We start from the raw sequence: 21,696 nt of genomic DNA on the forward strand, positions 1-21,696 counted from the left end.
AGTAGTGAGATTTGCTGAAGTCAGCAGATTGGTTTGACACAGTTACAAATGAAGTATTAATAAATAGTTAATATTATTATTGCCATTTATTAATACAATATATTTTAAAGGACACTTCAAAATAAATTAGTTTTCTTATGTACAACTGTGTATTTAACCTATGAAATTCTACATGGCAATTGAATGGAAGAATTAGATATTGAAATTTGAAGTGTATAGAATGATATTTAAGTGTATGTTACTCGTTTACATAAATACAAGACTGCAATAAGCATAGAGATAAGGGAAGCAGATCTTCGTATTCAGATTTGTATCAAACCCAAGCTGCTGTTTGGGGAAGGAAGGGAAGGGGAAAACACTGTTTGTGTTGAAATATATTTGATTCAAGTTTTGCCTAGTAGAGACTATTAAATTTTTATGTTGCCCAGGACCCTAAGATCCTGAGATGTTTACTTGTCCTTCCTTATACATTGATCTAAATTGTACTTTTCCCTTTTGAGGCTAGCTTTCTTAAACTTATGTCGCTGGGTCTGTGAGCCAAGTGCACAGCATTTTAAAAAATGTTTTATTTTGACAGGGAATGGAATTATGCACTCATGAAAATAGAAACTTCAGAATAAGAAAGATGTCCAAAGGATGATCTACCTTCTTCCAGTCAATCTGGGGGGGGAAAAATGAGCTTGGGATAAGGCATTTTCCTTTAATAAACCTGACACCAGTGCCTTTATGTTCTCTTTCATTTTCTCTGTGGTTCAGTTCAAGAAGGTTTCAATGACCCAGATTTTTTCTCAGCATAATCCTAAAGAAGATCCATGATATAAATACAGAGCCATCAAAATCCTTTGAGAAAAAATTATCATTCGTGCCAGGACAGAGATAAAGTTACTGGTATCTTTGCATGGTGAATTTCTTTAACCCCTTGACAATAATTTACAGAGGGGAGAGAGGGGCGGAAGGAAGCATGCTTGTAGGTAATGACATTTATGTGTTACCTATAGCACATAAAAATACAGAGTCAGCTCCCTTGTCATTGCCTTTTGGAGTCTTGGAAATGGTTGATTTCTCTATGATCAGCTACAGTAGGCCACTGTTAAAAAGATTTCCCACTTAATATCATGCAGAATTTGTTTCTAGAGGGTGTCTCTTCTCTTGAAAGATTCACCCAATGTTTGCTCTTTTCCTCTTGTGATTTTTTTCATACCCTCTTGCTTGCACTAAACAAAGAAACTAGGCGTATGAGCTATTTGAATATAATTGTCTTTTAATACAGGTAATTATTTTAAATGTTTAATGGGATCCTCCTGAAAATTGTTGCATAAACTTTACAATTAGAGAGAAGGCTCTTTGATTGCATTTGTGTAAGATATTTAATTGAGTGGACAGCACAGAGTGAATATGTTTGGAAATTATCTCAGATTACCTGCTTGTAGGGGGATGCCTATAGGGAGGAGAAAGCTTTGCTTCCAATTAACTTCAAAGATAAGATAGCTTAATTGGAAACTGACTGTGCCTTGACAGCTTCAGAGCAGCAGTGACTTCCATGTAAAATAATCTGAAGCAGATGCTGAATGAAGAAGTAGCATTTTCTTTCATGCAGCCCTTGGCATCAGATCTCTGGCATTATGTTATCCAGTTCTATATGAGGAAGCATTTTTTTATCGTGACATTGATTTCAGCGCAGTATGTCATATTTATACCTACGCTGTTAAGTTCATCAGCCTTTGACAAACAAACCATAACACTAATATAAAGGGAACCTCGAACCACTTTGGCTTAGCTTGGGAAAATAGTGATGAAGAATCCTACAAAAAGACCCATTTAGAGTTCCTGATCTATGATCAAACAAGATCTTCTTTATGCTTTTAGTTAATGTCGTGGTTATGTAACTTTTCACTATCTGTATAAGAGCTTGGAGGCTAGAGAAATGGGCTGCAAGAAAGCTTGTGAAGTTTAACAAGGGCAAGTGTAAAGTCCTGCACTTTTGAAGGAACAACCCCAGGCATCAGTACATGCTGGGAGTCACCCAGCTGGAAAACAGCTTGGCAGAAAAAGACCTGGGGGTCCTGGTGGCCTCCAAGTTGAATGTGAACCAGCAATATGCCCTTGCTGCCAAGAAGGCTGATGATATCCTGGGCTGCCTCAGGCAAAGCATCGCCAGTAGGTTAAGGGAGGTTTATTCAGCACTAATGAGGCCACATGTGGAGTACTGGGTCCAGCTTTGGGCTCCCCCAGAGAGAACATCCAACAGGCCTGAAGAGATGATATGGGGACCGGAGCATCTGTGCTGTGAGGAAAGGCAGAGAGAGCTGGGACTGTTCGACCTAGAAGAGAGAATGCTCAGGAGCATCTTATGAATGTGCATAATTACCTTGAAGGAGGGTGCAAAGAGGACAGACCCAGGCTCTTTCCAGTGGTCCCCAGGGTTAGAACCAGCAGTAATGGGTACAAATGGAAACACAGGATGTTCCCTCCAAATGTGAGGCAACGCTTTTAACTGTGAGGGTGACTGACTGCTCTCAGTTACAGCCCAGAGGGGTTGTGAATCTCCATCCTTGGACACACTCCAAGGCACCTGGATGCTGTCCTGGAGAAAGGGCTCTAGGTGACCCTGCTTGAGTTACAGGAAGGATCAGGTAACCTCCAGAGATCCCTTCCATCCCTCAACCCTATGTGAGCCTGTGATTGTTCCTAAACTTCTATAATGAAAAAAAAAAACCTTCAACCCAAAAAACGGTTAAAGGTGTGTCGATCTTGAAACATATCATCTCTTTCTCATGTCTTTAATAATAAAGTTTGGAGTTACGAGGGTAAAGCTCCCTGTTAATTAGTTTATAACTACTGAGTTTCTAAGAGTAATATTTTTGCTTGCCTGGCATGTGCTAGCATTACCAACATAATCTGCTTGAGTATCTTGTAAGAATTCTATTAAAATTTGCTTTAGTGGAGGGATTTCTATGTTGAATGTTTGGATCTTATTTTGTTATGAATAGTACTGAAATTGAACAATGGCAATCAAAGTACACCTAAATATGTGTTCGGTGTCATATATCAGTAAAAATAGAGGAGCCAGTCGTCTGATTTATAAATGATGAGAACCTGGACCAGAGCACTTAGAAGATAATCTGTTCTCTTGGGAAATCCACAGCCTTAGAGGCACGGAAAAATAACGTCACTCAAATGCCTATTCAACTAGTCACAAGGGATAGAATGAAAGATTACCAGTTGGCAAAAAAGATGATGGAAGAAATTTAAGGGCTGTGAAAAGAGGTTTATATGATTCAGTGCAGCTTTGCACTGAAATCTGTTTGATAAGCAGCAGTGGAATACTGATAATGATGTACCTGCAAAGGAGACAGACGTGTGTAGTATGATGGGAAGAACTGGGTGGGGAGGGTGTATTGATATCAGGGTAAGAGGAGCTGCTCTGGAGTAAGTGTTGGTACAAAGCAGCACCCACATCTCTGCACTGTGACCTGCAGCAGGAGATGCAGAGAGCTGACATCTTAATCTTCAGGAGCAGGCTGAAGAGAGGAGCTGCAAGAGAGGAAGCATGGAGCAGTTTGTGATACTTCAAATCAGGCTGCTGAGAACTGGGGAGAACACAAGAAGGGAGGGGCTATTACTTGTTCATCCACTCTGTTGCCTTTAAAGCAACTTGTGTGTGTGCCTGCTGAATGTCTTACTTATTGTCGCTTTAGCAAAGTAACCTTCTTTTTAAAAGTTGGCATAAATGCTGCAGACTTCAATCCATATAATACAATCTATAATGAGCTAACTACTTCACTTTTGAGCTACTGCTGCTCCAGGAATTAATGCCTGGAAACCTCAGTAAATGTAGATGATAGGGGAGAGCTGGAGGACATTGTTGTGAGTAGGATTGTATAGAGGACCATTTAGTTGCCTTTGTTTCTCAGCTTTTGGTAAAAACTGGTTGATTCCTTTCAGTTCATAATAGGCTGAATACCAAGCTGTTTCTATAATGTCATGGATTGCTTGTTCGGCATCTTTTTAATTAGTGACATTTTATTTAGTCCAAATTAAATATGCCAGATGTAGCTGATTTAGTGGCTAACAATGATGAGTGAGGGGAGGGAGAGCTAACATATAGCCGTCTGTTCTCAGGGAAGTTTTTTTTTTCCTTTTAATTTTTTTTTTTTATTTCTAGTTCCAGAGGAGAAGTTGGAGTGGTAACCATGGCAGCAGGGAATTTGTCCCTGTAAGCTAAGCAAATGGTTGGGTTGTGTGGGGTTTTTTTGTGTTTGTTTTTTTGTTTGTGGTGCCCCTATTCAGAGGAAGGGGTGTGCAGAGTGGTCTCAAGCAAGCCCTGGAGAGGGAACTTGGAAACAGATAAGTTAGAGATGCTTGCTGTGGACTTAAACTTGAGAGTTGATCTTCCTGTAGTGTGCATGGAAGGATGGGTGCAGCAGTGAAGCAGAGCAGTGAGAGATATGAAAAATTTCTTGGTACCTTGGATCTCTACATGACGTATTTTGGGGTGGTGTAATTAGACACTGTGTGCTAATAAATCTCTTGTATTATTGTTTTTGGATTTATGCCAATATTTTTCTCACTTTTGTCCACTGAAAATGAAAAACTTTTATTAGGTGGGAAGAGAGTGAGATTTGCATGGGGCTAGCTGCATCAGCCCTGGAAACTTCTGCTATATCACGCCATTATTTTCCTCTGATACTTAAATTTACCAAAAATTAAACAGCAGAGCAATTTCATGGAACAGTTTTCTTCCTATCAAAGAAATCACTGAAATGAAAATTGCACATGCCTTGGGGAGAGGATAACATAAGCTGTCTTCTTCCATTGACATAACTTTTCCTGGGTAAAGATCTGCAGGGGGTTAATTCTGGCCACACAATCAATGCTTACACAGTTGCGCAGAAATCCCCTCCCCACCCAATGAGAGCAGCTCTGTTAACAGCATTTATTATGTGCATGTGACAAACTGACCCATAAAACATCCTGAACATTGCAGGCAGCAACAATTAGCTGATACTCGCTGCTTGGAATCGCCGGCTTCCAGAGCCGGTAGCTTGGGAGACGGGAAGTTAAGCAATATTGCTGAATACTGTACGGCGCGGAGGCAGTTGACGGCACGGCCGGGCATTAGGGATGCTCTGCCATGCTGCTGGAGTTAAGCCTGTCACCCTCTCCTTATAAAGCACCCTGCTGCTGCTGCCAGAGCAGTGCAAACTCAGCCCGCTTGGAAAAACCGATTGTGCGTTGTGCCCGATGCTGTCGGAGGGCAGGAAATTTGTATTTCCAAGTGTGCTTGAGCTTTTGGGATTTTCAGTGCATGGAAGCCATTGTGCTGTACATTTCATAGGGTGTTTATTCTTTAAATGGTCATCACTCCTTGAGTGCCTGCAGGTTACGGACAGTTTTCATGAGGAGTCTTTTCTTCATGTTTTGCTTTTTTTTTTTTCCCAGTAGCTTCCATTATCTTTTTCACTGTGCTAAGTTGTTCTCATCTTCATATTTTCACACTTAGGTTGGTTGTAGTCCTTGTATTATGTCTGCATGTGACATATCATACTTGATTCTTCTCTTATCAAGCTTTCCATGTTGAATTCATAGAGGTTGTTCTTAAAAAGTTTCTTTTGTTTTGCTTTCTAGCTTCCCCCTCTCTCCTGGCATCTTTGGTGTAACTTCCTCTCCTGGGATGTCATTGCTTCATCAGGATGTGTGTGTCCATGTGTGTGTGTGAGGAATAACGGAACTCTTGTAAAGATAGATAATTGATTTCTTTATTCTTTTTTTTTTTTTTTTTTTTTTTTTTAATCTAGTGCAGTGCTGTATCTGTTTCTGAAAACTCTTTTCATGCTGCTGAAGTCAATGCTAGCCTGTCTAGGAGCTGGGGCTTCAGCTAAGAACTTGTTTTCATTAATTTTTTTAATTCATTTTATCCCTCAGGGATGCAGAGGAACCCTTAGGAACTGTGCTCTTGCAAGCACTGGGGAACAGATTCACAAGTCCTTAAATCCTTGGCTTTTTCTCTTCTTGTGATTACTTTTTTGGGAGGATGGAGGAAGACACAGGAGTGGGAAGAGGGTCTATCTTTGTCTTACCCTGTATTGCATTCTAAGTTTAATTTCTGTTCAGCCCTACGTATTAATGCTTGCTTAGATTCCTCTGCTGCCAGACTAGGTAAATTGGATTGCATTTGTTCAAGACAAATTTCATAACTATTGGTTCCTAAAATAATGTGTTTGTTTTGTTGTGTCTGGACATTCCAAATACAGTTTATTTGGCATTGTCCCCAATTGTTGGGCTGCTCGTTTTGTTCTATTTCTGTTACTACATCAACCACAATCAAAATGCCAAGGTCCCATTTTATCACATAAGAGACAGTCACCACCCCAAAGGTTTTCCCATGCATTAAAAATGCATACATTTTCAAATACCAATCCTCAGTCTCCAAAGACATCTTTGAAAGCAGTCTCTGGTCCCTTTCCTATTAATATGTGGCTGGACCTGTAGATGTAAATAGCACGCTGGAGCCAGGTCTGGGTGTGTGTGCAGTTCTTAAAGGTGTTCCTGTTGTCTGCTCTGCAACCTCTCTGCTCCTCTCTCCTGAGAAAAACATGCAAGGGAAGGGGGGCTTTGTGGCCTACCCACACAGAAGTTCTGCTTGGATAATTGTAAATCAAAGTGAGAAGCGAACTGCACATTGCCAGGCCCTGTGCTGGAATCGGTTTTTGGCTCATAGGGTGGCCTGGGCCCTAGATGACAAGGGCCTCAGCTGCTGTTGTCACAGTGTTCTACTGGGAAAGAAGGAGCCATCCAGGTCTTGGGGACCTGTACCATTTTCCTAAATCCAATGGGAATCTGTTCCCTGGAGCCTTGTTGCACCCTCTGCCAAGCTTCAAATTAATGTGGTTCTTGTGGTTGGAAGCCTGTGCAGCAAGGAAGATGTGGTAACAATTCCTTTTCTACAGAGTAATTTATAATGGCAAAGCAATTTAAAATACTCAGTAACTAGCTTGGTTACTTAAGGATTTAATCAAGAAATTATTATGGTTTTTCTTTATATTGCCCTTTCTAGGGTTGTTAGTGATTTAAATTCTGTTTGCAAGAAGTTTTGTACTAAACCTTGCTCTTGGAGCAAATTCAGACAATAAATAATGCATTCTGTAAGCACAGCTGAGGAGAATTGCAAGCTATCTAGGGATAAATTGCACAATAAAATATCTGAAAGATAAAGGTTAATGCCAGCAAAATAATTTAATGCCTTTCATTACATAATCAAAGGAGTGTAACAGTGTCTGTAACTGTCTTTTTTAATGTATGTAAAGGATCTTGAAGCCAGAAAGAATTTTTGCATAAAAAGCAATTGCTGTTAGGAGGAGCTGTGTGGAGAGAAGGGAGCACATTTACAGACTTACAGTCAAAACTAACAGAAAATGCTGGAACAGTCTGGACCCCCAGCTCCAGAACTGAGTGAGCTGTTGCTGCACTCCCTTCCTGCTGGTGTGGACTGTCGAAGCCTATACAAACTGCTTCCCAAGCCTTCTCTCTTCCAGCATTCTGCAAATACCCTGAAGCTTCAGCAAAATTCATAAAAGGCCTATTGTTACTCTTAGAAGGATTGAAAAAGTCTTTCTCCTTTCTTTTACCTAAAAATGAGAGGCAAATGAGGAATTGAGTGGGAAGATGTGAAAATGTCAAACAGGTCAAATGATCTATCTGAACATCTGAACATTAAACCAAAGTGGGAAAGAGTTGAAACAGCTTTTGGGAATACTGTCACAAAATTGATGTGTTGTCTGTATGTAGGTATGTATCATTTAAAACTGCATTCCGCTATTTATTTTTAAAATATGGAAATTACAGGGTAGCAGCTTACAGTTTCCAAACCTTCAGCCTCTAAGTATGTGCACACACATAGAAATAAATCTTTTGTTCATGCAGGCAGTGGTTGTGACTTGAAAATGTGCTCTGCACAGTTGTATATAAATAGCTGAGATTTTTGAAGATGCTTCAATGCAGTTGCTATACAATGCTAAACCTATACAGAGAGCAATACTTTTAGATTTAAGAAATACTTTAAGTTTTGAGAAGATAGAAGCAGATAATTCAGTGCCCTCAGAAAAAAATAATCATTTTCACATGCAGTTTTAAATTTGAGGAGGAAAAGCTTTGGCTTGTTATTACAACATTTCTATTTTAAACTTTAGTAGTACCCCAAATGTGCTCATTGTATATGTTCCTTTAAACGTACTTTGTATACATGCAACATAACACACTTTGCTTATTTCTTTAAGCTCAAATGTCAGCAATTGCCGTGTGTAATTCTGCTAGTTTTGACTGGGGTAGAGTCAGTTTTCTTCATAGTAGCTGGTATGGGGCCATGTTTCGGATTTATGATGAAAGCAGTGTTGATAATTCCAGAGATGTTTTAGTCACTGCTCAGCAGGGCTTACAGAGCCAAGGTCTTTTCTGGTCCTCACCGCATCCCTCCAGCAAGGAGGGGAGTGGAACACAAGAAGCTCAAGGGGACACAGTTGGTGCAGCTGACTCCAACTAACCCAGGGGAAATCCTGCACCATTTTGTATCATACTTGGCCTATGAAGCTGGGGGAAGAAGAAGGATGGAGGCAAGGGGGGAACATTTGAAGTGATGGTTTTTATCTTCCCAAATCACCATTACTCATGATGGGCTTTCCTGGTGATGGTTGAACACCTGCCTGCCCATGCAAAGTGGGGAATGAATTTCATGTTTTGCTTTGCTCATGTGCATGGCTTTTGCTTTCCTGATCAAACTGTCTTTGTCTCAGCCCACCAGTTATCTAACATTATTCCCTCCAATTCTCTCCCCCACCACACTGGGGGCAGTAAGTGAGCAGCTGTGTGGGGCTGAGCTGCTGGCTGGGGTTAAACCATGATGTAAATAGTGCAGAGAGATGTTTGCTTGATTAATCACCACGGTGGCCTGAATTTAGCCAACATAGCTTACAGCATCCATCTTAAGTCCAGAATCAGGAGCCTTTGTCACGTGCTTTAGACAGTAAGTTGCTCCATCTCTCTCCCTTAGTTTCACAAGGAATGTAACTCTCTGGAATTACTGGGTGTATGTGTCACTGGGTGTTCATGGGTTCAGGAGAGCTAACCATCCGAATACCAATGCTGACTTGAACCCGGCGCTAATCCTGCCCTGCCCATCCCTGTGATTCCCAAAACCTCTCTTGCTGGTAGAACCTTCCTGGGGTTTATGACTTCAGTATTGGTTTTGATGAGCACTGAACTTAAGATGACATTATGATTCCCCTTCAGGTCAGATTATTCCTCTGACCCTTGGAAATGGGTTTAAAATTCAATAGCCCAGTGAAGGCAGACAGAATGAGCATTTTGAAACATGGCCAACTAAAGCAGGGGTTTGTGGGATTTTGTTTTGAGGTTACTGTTCTGAATATGAAAGTCATAGACTAAGTTCTTGATCATACAGCAGTTGTTCTCATTTGTTGTTCATAGGCTTTTAAATGTGTACCTAAATATAGTGTATGCCAGAGGAGAGAGTTAATGTTGCTATGAGAACCTTAACCTCAGCATTTCCAAAGGTTTAATGTGTATATGTAGGGGGAAAAAAGCAATGATCAAATACCTCACAGGATTTTTTCTTTTAAGGAAGTACTATCTGATGCCTTGTGTATAAGTGATCTTATCCACATTGTATTGCTGTTACCACTGCTGTTTGTCTGAAGGGCTATTTTCCTGCATGAACAGTGCAACAGAGAAGGCAAAAAGAGCCATAGGGTTGACCTATATATTTATTTCATTGCAGCAGTTGAATTTTCCATGTCTTACAAAGCTGTCTTAATAAAGGGGGACTGGCTGATGCTCCAGCATGTAGATGTGGTTGACTGAGTTCTTTTCCTGTCAGGTGTGCACAGAGCGTGCTTGCAGGCCTTTCTTTTTCAAAGGTTTGTAACTTCAGGAAGCAAAACCTGCCTTTATGTGTTGCCTTTTCAACCAGGCAAATAGGAGTTCAAGGGTAGCCTGCAGGCTGAGCTTGAGTCTTCAGCAGCTTTGTGTTGACCGGTCCTAATTGAAAGCTTCCTCATTCCTCCAATGATTCTGACTCTGCTCTTGTGAGCTGATAAGCTTTGATTATTAAAAGCTTTTAGAAAAAAGATCTCACCAAAACAGGGTTCCAGTGAAAACAGCAAGTATCTGCCTAGTACATAGGTGCCTTCTGCAGTAAATAGCGCTTCTGGTTACACAAGGTACATGCATAGATGTCAGTTCCATTTTCCTTCTATGTACCTCACTGATTGTATGATTATCATGTCTGAACAGTCTTGATGAGTGAAATTGGGGGATGGAAGTCAAAACTTGCTGAACTGATTTTCTGTTTGTGCAGCTCTTAGTAATGACTTTTCAGTGTACTTTAATAGCTTTCTGTGAAGTCTCTGATCTACATCTCTTATAAAGGGAAACTCTAAAAGAACTAGTGTACTGAAACCTTTGATCTATTAGATTTCCGTCAGAGGGCCGTCTGATAACTGGTGCTTCCTTTTTATGTTTGGAGTCATAACCCAGGATAACATGGGTTGGTCTGCACTGATAAAAATTACGCTGTTTAATTTCAGATTGTAGAATTCAAATTTAAATCTGTTTCCCACTGAAGATTTTTAGCATAACATTATGTAAAAGAGTGAATTTCTGTGATCATTGTGTATAGTCATAAGTTTTGTTTTGCAGAAAAAGGAAAGAAATAGCATAAGAAGTGGAGAAGAATTGATGTGACCATCACATGACTGTTTGGGTTTTCTGGTTTTTCTTGTTGGTTTTTTTTTTTTTTTTTCCCTTCACATAGCTAAAATACTTGCATTACTTGATACACAGAAAATACTGAGTGAGGTTGAGGAACTGAGGCTGGAAGATGAAAGAGCCATGAAGATACTCAAGATATGCGACCCATTATATGAAACCTCTGAAGTGATGAATATTAATGTTCTTTTAAATTTTTAATTTTTAAAGTCTTTTTTGTCTTTAGAAAAAAGAAAAGAAAAGCTTGGGGGAAGACTTCTTCCCAGAACAATGGTGCAGTCTGTTATCTGCTCCTTTGCGCTGTAAAGCACTGAATGTTCAGCCAATATAGTGCTCTGGTTGGCTTAGCATTCTTAACCTTAATTTTGAATAGAAGGTGCCTTGTGCTGCTGACGTAATTAGGGCCTTTTGTAAATCACTGTTGCAGGCAGTCTGCTGTTGCATTTCACTGCATTTCTCAGAGGGATGCAGCGCAAAAGTGTCAGACTAACTTTTTTAACCTCTCATCAGGCTAAGTGTTTTCATTATTGGAGTATTTTATTGGAGTGAATCTTGCTTAGTTTTCCCTTGTAGGTAATAAGCCCTAAACAGTTTTGGAAATGAAACAGTGTTTCTGCTGGATGCAGTTTGAATAGGGAGCCCTTAAAGTGGGAGGTGCTTCCTTAGGAAGAAAGAAAGAGAAAAAAAGGAAAAGTGGGAGAGTTGGATATGACCAATTGACTTTAAATTCAGTTCCCTCTGTGATACAGAAATACTGTTATCTGTGTCTTCTGTCACATAAACTGTCAGAAAGTTAAAGGTGAAGCTTTGTCGTCAAGCTGGTTTCGTATTTGTGGTTATACTTCATAACTCTGCAGCGTTGTGTGGAGGCATAAAATCCCCTTACCTTCCATGTAAGCCTCTTAGGGACTGTTGCATTCTTGCCTCTGCAGAGGCACAGGGTTTCATCTCACTTCTGCCTCTCTCCTGTCTCCTGGGGCAGGGTTCAGTGCAGGCCATTACATCCCCTCCTGATGCAGTGTTTTATATCTGTGATGTCAGTGGTGATACATGGCCTTGCACTGTCCTTGATGGCAAACACAGCACTATTAATAGTCAGTGAAGTTGACTTGCTCATTGCTGAGTTCACGCTGCCCACCCATTGCACTTCAGACCCTGGTTAACACCCCAAGGGCTGACTGGTCCCATGTATGAACATGTCCATGTTTGTAACCCAACTCCCATAGTGTCTGTGGTGTGGGGATAGTGGGTGCTGCCTCCAGAGCCTGGCTCTCCAGAGGAGGGAACATGGCATTACGGCAGTAGTAGTTTGAAATGCTGGGTACTTCAGGGGGGCTGGCATCGGCATCAACATCACTTCAGATTCTGGGCAAGGAGGGGGAAGGGTGGGACGTGTACCCCTGACCCCTTTACTTCACACTGAGAGAGCACAGCATGAATGAGCATAAAAGACAGCTGCAGCTTTCTTCCAGTAGCCACAGGGCATTAAGGCTTTCCATGCTTGGGAGCAGAGAAAAGTGTGGTGGTTGTCTTACAGCTCTCTTCCACCTGCACGGGCTGGAGAGGCACCCTCAGCAAAACAGCTTTGCCTCTCTTCTGGGACTTGGCACTGACAGTGATCAGGTGCTGTCTGTACCACTGCCTTGTTCCCAGCAGGAAAGGAAAAGAGGCGGGGTTTGTGCTCCAGGTGTTGCGAAAGTGGCGATTGCTGTGGCGTATTCCTGATTCGGGCTCCCCTGTGAAAGCTGAGGCAGAGAGCAGAGGGCTGTGCTTCTCGTGACTAATGAATGAATGATGTCACCAGGTTGGTTCCCGAGGCAGGAAATCCATCCAAAATAGTTTCGTTTCAATACAGAAAGTGCAGTTACGTGCAGAATAAGCTGAAAGTACAAAGGAATTCTTTCACCACCAACTTTTTGGTCCAATCTATGGCTATACTATAAAAAGTAGAAGAAAAAACAAATATCAAGCGGGTGTTAGTCCCTGCCATTCCCCACTAAAACAAACAAAATAGCTAATTTCTGTCTTGCTGCATACTGGCTTTTCGGTGTGCTTGCCCATCCTGGGAGGGAGCATGAGAGCTGCGCTCCCCACTCGCACACTGCGGTGCCGTGCGATGCCTGCGGGGAGTCTCGGGCATCGATCCACTCGTGTGGCCCCGTCCCACGGGCGCGCTGCCGAGTGGCGGAGCGGGCCGGGACCGCTGCGGGTGTGATGCGGGACTCTGCTGCGACACGGCGCTAGCGACACAACAGAGACTTGCCCGCAGGACAGAAAACGGGGACACCCCCACGCCCAACAAATTCCTGCGTGTATGAGGATGCCTCTGGCTTGGCTAAGCGTTGGCAGGAGTGCAGCCGTAACATTGCACAGCACGCATGCCTTCCCCAGAGCAACCGGGATTCCCCCTCCTCTCCTTTCCAGAGCCCACTTCTGAAAGAGCTGGCTCATCCATGCTGCTGTCAGATGAAGCCGTTTCCTGAACGCGCGGGTTTGAGTCACTTAGGCTGGATGAGGCTTTAACTCCTCCCTCACTGGGCTCGAATTTGTGCGTAGCCGGGGCAGCGGGGGGTGGGGGCGGCGCCGGCCGTGCTCGCTCGCCGCCGGCGCGGTGGCACCGCCGGGGCGCGGAGCGGAGCCGGAGCGGGCGCGGGTCGGGCCGGGCGGGGAGCGGGGAGCGGCGGCGGAGAAGTTCAAGTGCCCAAGTTGCAGGCGATGACATCAGCGCGGGCAGGCCGGGCTGCGGGCGGGACCGGCACCGGCGCCGGGGCAGCAGCACACGCGTGCCGGGCTCCCCGCACCCCGCCCCGCCGCCGCCCCAGGGGCGTCAAGCGCCCCGAGGTCGTCATAAAAAACCCCACATTTCCTTTGTAATTCCTTTTTTTTTCTTGGGGGGTGGGGGAGGCGGGAATAATTTGGAAGTCTGATAGTGTGTGGGAAATGATTACATCAGTCGGAGGGAGGGCTAGGATTGGTCTGCACAGTGTGGTTTGATTCACTACCGCAAAGATTGCGTGTAACCCTTTGAGTGGAGCTCTGGCAGAGTTGTTTCCCTCCCCAGAAACAGTCCCCATAGCAGGGGCTACGTGACAGGTAGGGTACGGCCGCCCGGCACCCCAGGCGCCCAGCCGCAGGCTGCAGAGGGTCGGCGGAGGCAGAGAACTAACTCTCAAGAGGCAATCCCCATTTAAAATGCCATCTTGTTCTTCCGACTGCTGCCTTTTACGTGCCGTTGAGGTAAGATTTTCCATATCGAATTACCCTCTAGGTTTTTGTTAGACTCTCCTTCTCTAGCTAGGATGCGGAGCGTTTTAAACACGGAGCTGATTTAAATCTGGGACCTGCACATTTGCCCGGAGAAATAATTTTGCGGGAAGTGTCTCTCGTTTGAGCAGAACAATGCAAAGAGGAAAGCATCTGTATAATTCAGGAGGTGGGGGAGAAGGTTCTTGACTTGTTCTCTCATCCCCATTGATATTTAGGATGTGCAGCGTAGGCACATTTGGTTTCAAACTACTTTCAAGCTAGGATCAAAAGAGAAGTCAGGGCAGGGAGAGAAATGTGTGGACTGTGCTAGGTAATTGATTTGCCGGCAAACTGTGAGTGGGACTTCCACACATGAAACAATCAAAAGTTAGTGGGAAACAAGAGAGCCATTTTTAATCTTTGGGGTCTTGGCCTGCTCCTCTGTGAATGTTCAGAGGCCTCCAATGGGATCGCAATGAAAATTGTGTGTGTTTGACTGGATGTGATTTCTCTCGCCCACTGTTGCCAAAGTATTCTCTCGACATTGTTTCACGTTTGCTTGCCTTACACAGCTTTATACAGAACCTGCTCTCTCACTTTTCCTGTGTACGTGGTCATATTAACCCTGCTGAATCTTTGTTTAGTGCAGGGAGGTGTTGGGGAGGGGGGAGGGGAAATAGGTCTAGTGGGCATCGAGAGAAAGTGTTATAAAGTGAATCATCCATTTCATTTGTCCTGCCGAGGTGCTTGGAACCCTCACACCAAGAGGATGATGCTTTTCTACAGTAGCTGTGTGGTTTGCCTATGTTCAGAGCTGTTGATCTGTAAGTGTACCCTTTATGTTGCAGGATGTAAAAGTCTTTAGTGAAGATGGAACAAGCAAAGTGGTCGAGATTCTAGCAGACATGACAGCCAGGGACCTCTGTCAGCTGCTCGTTTACAAAAGTCATTGTGTGGATGATAACAGCTGGACTCTAGTGGAGCATCACCCTCACCTAGGATTAGGTAGGGAACGGTCAAAGGGGTGGCATGGTTACCTGGGAACATAAAACGTGTAATTCATATAAATGTGCTTCCAGACAGAACGTTTTCTTTTCCACTGCTTTTATTTGTACAATTAGCTGAAGTCACATATGTGCTTTCTGTGTATTACAATTTGATGTGTTAAGCGTTTTAAGCCTTTATTTAAAGTCCTTCCCTTATTTCCCATCTTCTGGGTTTTTTTATTATAAGAAAAAAAAAGAATTGTCTAATCTTCACGCTAGCGCTCTGTTGCTACCTTGCTGTGTCTGAAGCTATTGCAAATAAACAGCTTAGGCAAATTAAGCTTGATCCTTAGAGTACGGTCCTATGAAACAGCTCAGCTCATCACCAGCTGGGAGACCTGGGTGAACAGACTCAGCCTTACATACCTACAGTAATGCTTATGAAAGCTAGACATGCTGAGGTGGGGGAGGGGGTTGGCTAAACTTGACTTCAGGCAGGGAAAAAATGGTGGCACCACCCGCAAATCCATGGGCAATTTCTGGACCAGAGGTGGTATCTGCTCTCCAGGCAGCGGCTCCTCCACCTGATTTAAATTAAGGTGTCATGGTTACAGTTTCAAGAAGGCAGCAAGAGGAAGAGCTGTGGGGAATTAAATAACACCGTGAATTGGTTTAATTACAGTACCTGAAAGGATCTCATGTTATTCAGTCTTGTTTTTCCTGTTATTTTGTGGCACTGATTAGTTACAGGGTTCTGCTGTGCAGCTCGCAACAGCGTATCGCTCAGATAATACTATCTATAATTCTCCATGGCATACAATAACGCTTTAAAAAAGTGTAGCATTTGGAGTATGAGACGATATACTTCATGGGGAATGTTTTTTCTAGAAAACAGAAGAAGGCAAATCATAAGCTGCAGTCGCCAGCACTGGAATTGTGAATGCTATCTGTAGCTAACAGAGGGGGTTTTATGTCTAAAAATGTAATTCAGAACCCTTACGAATAAAAAAAGGAAATGATTTGCTGGAAATGTGATGCCCTAAACCAATACTGTTAAACACTAATAAATTCACTGCTCTGCAGACTAACACTTAAAAAAGCCCCAAAGACATAGGATATCCTGATTAGTTAATGTTTTTATTATCTCTCCTAGTGTAGAAATATATGAAAAAATTAACATGAAACACTCACTGGTCTCTGTCTGTGATATACTTTCAATTCTGAGGACATAGGATGAGGTGAAGAATTAAGGTATAAATTACAGAATCTTTATCTCCGTAGCTTAATACACCACATGCGCTTCTAAAAACCTTTGCAAATACTCAGTTTTATCAATGCTCATTAAACTACCAGGCTCTCTCTTTCTATATTCTCTTTCCCATCATTGCTGATTACCAAGGTATTGTGTAAACAGAAGCCTTCTCCTTTGTAACCAACATCCTTCTCCTGCCAGATTCATTCAATGATGCCACAATTCAGTGTTTGTGACATCACAATAGCTTCCATGGTGACTAATTGTGCTGTCAAACTCTGGTGTGTGACATCTCTGAATGAATCGGGCAGGAGGCTGATTAGGAAATCAAAAGCTTCTGTTTACACACAAATAACTTGGTAATTAACAATGATGGGAAAAGAGCAAGATACTTATCGGGCTGCATTTATATACATGGGGACCTGCCTGCCTTGGACCTCTGTCTCACACTGAAGCACAAAGCAGGCCCCCAGAGAAGCAGGGTGTGCAGGTTGGGGCTTCAGCAGCCACCAAACTTGGTTCCACAGGGACGGCCCCAGGGCTGTCCGCTGTAGGCCACGAAGTAGATCTCTGTGAGAAGTAATGCAGCCTTTGGGGGTGTAAAGCCAACAGACAAAAAAAAAAATTAAAGAATTTTTAAAAAATGTAATTATACAGATTTCACATATTTGAAAGGATGAGGACAGGAAAGAGAATAAATTCATTCACTTAACAGGAGACACCATCATCCAGTTTATTAAATTGGGGGTCTTAAGTATACATGCTCAATAAACTTTAAATACCAACTGTCCACCAGTTTTGGTTGCAGTTTGAATTTTTTATTATTTGGCTGCTTATTCCTAGCTCCCATGTAGTATTTCGGAGACTGTCAGGTCAAGGTAGTAGTGTGACTGCAGCCTGGATGAAGTTATCATCAGGCATCTGATGGTCCATAATTGCTCCTCTAGGTATAAGATTGCTAGTCTAAGTATGAAACAATGGTGAATAAATACATAGTGTGAAGAGAAATATGGTTAAAGAGCAGTCAGAATTGTGTGTTTCTAGAAGACATTATTTCTTACACAATACATCCTTGCTGGCATAGTGCTCTAGGTGGTAGTCTTGAAGCCCACCAAAAGAGAGGAGTTCCTTCATTTAGTTCACTATGTTTTTTTCCTCCCTGTATTTTGCCTAATAGTACTTAGAAAAGAGCTTGTCTTGCAGAACCAATTCATTGTTTTACTCTTGGACAGACTGAGGACAAGATGAAATTTTTTAAGCCAGCTGCATATTTATCATTGCATTGGTCTTTGAGGTCCCACTTTGTAGGGAACCCCCACCTCACTGTTCACTTCACACACATAGCCAAGTATATTCCAAATAAAATGTGTACTTACACATGACTTTAAACACCTATTTGGCTGTACAAGATATTTGTGTTCTTGCTGGAGGCAGTGGTGTGACAATTTGCCATCACACTTGCTTGATTTGACATTTGAAAGTGGTTCCTACTGCACCGTACCACTAATACCTAAGCACATTGTAGTCAATATTTAAGCAGTCTGTGAAATTTGAATTGGTCTCATTATTTCACATGCTACTATAAGTATACCTAACTATATTTATAAATACCACTTTTATAAAATGTGGTATTCTCCCTCTGTTCTATTCCATACTTAACTATCATCAATTTAGGACAGGGACAGAGATCTATATATTGGACATTGATGAAAATTATAATGGTGAAGACATTCATGTAATTATATGTGTCTGGACACTGAAAGAATCCTTCCCTACCTACACACTTCATTTTTTGAGCTCCAGAATTGACTGTACACATTACTAAATACAATTCAAGCAGGAGAGAATGTAGAGGGCTCTGAAATATGTGAGAGTTAGAAGAAGGCATTTCTGCAGTTTTGTACCTGGACTTTTTTGTTAACGTGTATTGATTTCCCTTAATATGAGTGAATTAAAAGTGGAACAGTTAAACACAGCACTTGCTTAAATGCAAAATCAGGGTGGGCTCTTTGATACAGGGGTCCACCTGTCATTTGTAGTGATTCTCTGACTGGGAATTTTGGGCTATGCCTGTGAGTTTTTCATGATGGAATCCAGCTCCTTTTCCCACCTTGTATCACTGCTACAGTTTAGTAGAAGTTCTGATAATAATGCAGATTAACTTGGGTGGGGTGGGGGAAAAGTCTGTTCCAGGAAGTGTGTAGAGGAGACTGAGTGGAGCCTATCAGATAAACTGAAAGGACACATTTCTGGTCACTTCAACAGCAATGCCACTTGAAGACAGACTGACCTATTGAACTGAACAGGCTGACATCTGTGCTTCTAGTTTTGTAGCAGGAGGCTCAAAGCAGGGCTGAGGCTGAGTTGCTCATGTGTCAAGTTCATCCCATTTGTACCAACCGAGTGCAAATTACCAAGCACTTCCCAAGTGTATGTATTACTATGAAGTAATAGCAAACTGACCAGGACTAGCTTCTTTTTTTTACATGCACATGCTATGAAATGCTGCACCTTTTTTCCAAGATGGCTTTGACCATCAAAATGAAAATATAAACATTAAATCTGCAGGAATATCACCAGAGAATCTCAGAAGGGTTTTGATGTAGTTACAGAATACATCTAGGTCACTTGTCTAAAGCATCTAAGAAACAGGCACTAAGTATGTTTACACAAACTAAACATTGAAATACAAAACCAATTCACAAATGTTCATCTATACTTCATTTCCTCAGAACAGAATAAAGAGTTTTTTCCCTGACAAGCAATTTTTAATGTGTTAGGAAAGAGAAGACCACAACTTTGGGTGGTGGCAGAACTAGACTGTAACAGGACATGGGATCTTTTGGGGCTCATACTGTGATAAAGCTTCATACCAATGTAATTAAATGTTTTTTGAGGGAAGCATAATTTTAAAAAATAGGCCCTTCACCCTCATAGGCCCACAGTCTTCACCACAATGTGGAAGAGATTTGACTTCACCAGTTGCTTAAAAACCATGATAGTAGCACCAGATTAGCAATATCTGAAACTTTATCTGCAAAGCCCCTAGAAATGAGTAGGTTTAGGTGATGAATGCTGAGGTGGTGCCAAATGTCTTTTACTAACAGCCACCCTGTAGCAGTATAGTTGTGCACTTAGTCAAAGAACTAACCACTAACCTAAAGTGGTCTTACACCTGATGCACTAAGAAACAGCTCTTTGTTTGAGAGCAGCCCACTATGGAGGTTTTTCAATGTTAACCCCTTTGAAAATGCAATCTAGAGCAAGGCTGGACATCGCAAATGCACAGTAAATGCTGAAGTTGTCAATGAGCTGGTGATGACTGACAGCCTAAGTGCGGAGAAAAAGATCATGGAGTCATTCAGTCATAGGTTAAATTTTCAAAGAACACCACATAACTGGTGAGTTCAGTAATTCAAGTGATATTCCAGGGCTTGCTCTCTTAGAGATGCCAATGACTGCTTGCCTTCTATCCTGAAAACACCCCAAGAGAACTTGGGTGGCACCCTGACATTTCTTATTGTAGGAATACAAGAATTGCAGGAGCACAAAGTGGGGAAGGGACTCTCCAAACTTCTTTGGTCAGCAAGTCACAGGCATTTTGTTTAAAGTTTTGCAAAAATTATGTTTTGACCTAATTTTTAAATTTTGTATTATATAAGGCATGAAAGCACTGACTAGTTAAAACTTTTGAAAAATACCTAAATATTTTCTGAGAAAGTTCTGAAAACTTGTCAAGATAATGAGTTCATTAAGAAGTGCACACTTAGTCAGTTGCCTTCTTTGAGTTACTGCTTTCAGTGAATTGGGTTTGTTAAGCTATCTGTTCATGCTTTGATGTGCCATTCTTTTGACCAGAGAAGTGGTGGTTATGGGCAGTTACCTTGTAACCAAATCTAGAGCAGAAAATTGCCCTGTCATGTGTACAAAACATTTGTCTCTGTCAGTATTCCTGTAAAGTAGATCCTGTGACCTCTTTCATAATAAACCCCATTGTCTAGCATCTACAATAAAGGCCTGAAGTTCACCTTGAAATGGACTGATTTTATAGAGTGTGATCAAACACTGTATTTCTGTGATAGTTCAAGACCTAACAGTGGCCTTTCTGTAACTTTTTTGCCCCCTTAAACCTACCTTGCCAGTTCCACAGCACACAACCAGTGCTGAAAGAAGAGGTTTGTCTGTATTATTGTAGCTACTGCACACAAAAAAATCTATTGCTTTCTCAAAAGTCTGTGCTTATGAAGCTCTGATATAGGAATTCCTTGAGGAACACTGTCATATAATGTTAAACTTTGTAATACATTACAAAGTAAAGTATTGCCTCATGGCAATATGGTTTGAAAGTTAGAATGTATTTTGCTAATTTCTTAAAAGGTAATGGAATTACACTGGGTTGTTTTAACTTCTCTTCTTAGTTGGTCTCACTTCTGGTTGGCTGTGTGTTAACATCATGTTCTTTTTCCACAGAGAGGTGCTTGGAAGATCATGAGCTCATAGTTCAAGTTGAATCCACCATGGGAAGTGAAAGTAAATTTTTGTTCAGAAAGAATTACGCAAAATACGAATTTTTCAAAAATCCCATGGTGAGTCTCATTACTTGGTTGTTTACACCACAGAGGGGTGGATTGCAATAACATTGCTGGGCACTGTTACGTCTTAAACGTCTATTTTTATAAAAACAGGCAACCAACTAACAGAATTCTTTCCAAAGAAATTTTAACCAATGTTTAAATTCCTTGTACTTTCCTCCTAGCTTAAAAACCTCAAGTGTTTTCAAAATGTTTCAAAATGTCTGTAGTTACATTGGAGAGTGACCAAGACAGGGAAGTTTTCATTAGTTCAAGAAAAACAATCAGAAGCGCAATTTACTCATTATTGTCAAAGTTACTTGATTCAAAGCAAATTCATCACATAATAAGCAGTATCTAAACCTTTTGATTTCTGACTGTAATCATTAATAAAGCACCAAACCCATCTGGGTGACCCCTAAAGACTTACTCCATACAAGGAATTTCCAGTTTATTGTTAGATATATCGAACATTGTGTCACCTATGGCTGTGCTTTACTAGTGTGCTTTGCCTTCTTTACTGATCTCAGTAGCTTGCCCTCTCTATATGCCCAGTATACCCATGCTTGAAAAGTACTGCATGCCATACCTATTCCTGAATTTTTAAGATCCTTTGAGTGTTGTAATTTTAAGCTGGTTACTGTGTAACTGCTTATCTGAGGAAGACTTTTTCACATTTTATCCAAACAATTATGTTGGAGCAGACTGTTGTCATGAACCAGTGTCAGCTGGTGCGACCCATTGAGATAGCTGAGGAAGGGTAATCCAGAGGTGGTTAGGTAAGAACAGATTTTGGGTCAGTCAGGCATCTGTGGTGCAAGAAGGAAAAAAGATACACGAGGTCATGTGTTAACTCACT

General features: G+C 41.8%; 1 protein-coding gene across 10 annotated transcripts in view; it reads left to right on the plus strand.

Moving 5' to 3' along the window:
* GRB10 (growth factor receptor bound protein 10) overlaps positions 1-21,696 on the plus strand; it is a 144,900-nt gene that overhangs the window by 105,781 nt on the left and 17,423 nt on the right. For all 10 annotated transcript variants that reach the window (XR_005955822.1, XR_005955823.1, XM_041475897.1 and 7 more), the window contains 2 exons: positions 14,877-15,033; positions 20,737-20,852. Coding sequence is in view for 8 of the 10 variants with exons in the window: in XM_041475897.1 (XP_041331831.1) it covers positions 14,877-15,033; positions 20,737-20,852 (273 nt within the window). In the remaining 2 variants the exon portion in view is untranslated. The remainder of the gene's footprint in view (positions 1-14,876; positions 15,034-20,736; positions 20,853-21,696) is intronic.

Source organism: Pyrgilauda ruficollis, unplaced genomic scaffold (genome assembly GCF_017590135.1).
Source record: "Pyrgilauda ruficollis isolate IOZ18807 unplaced genomic scaffold, ASM1759013v1 scaffold37, whole genome shotgun sequence".
NCBI classification, from domain to species: domain Eukaryota; kingdom Metazoa; phylum Chordata; class Aves; order Passeriformes; family Passeridae; genus Pyrgilauda; species Pyrgilauda ruficollis.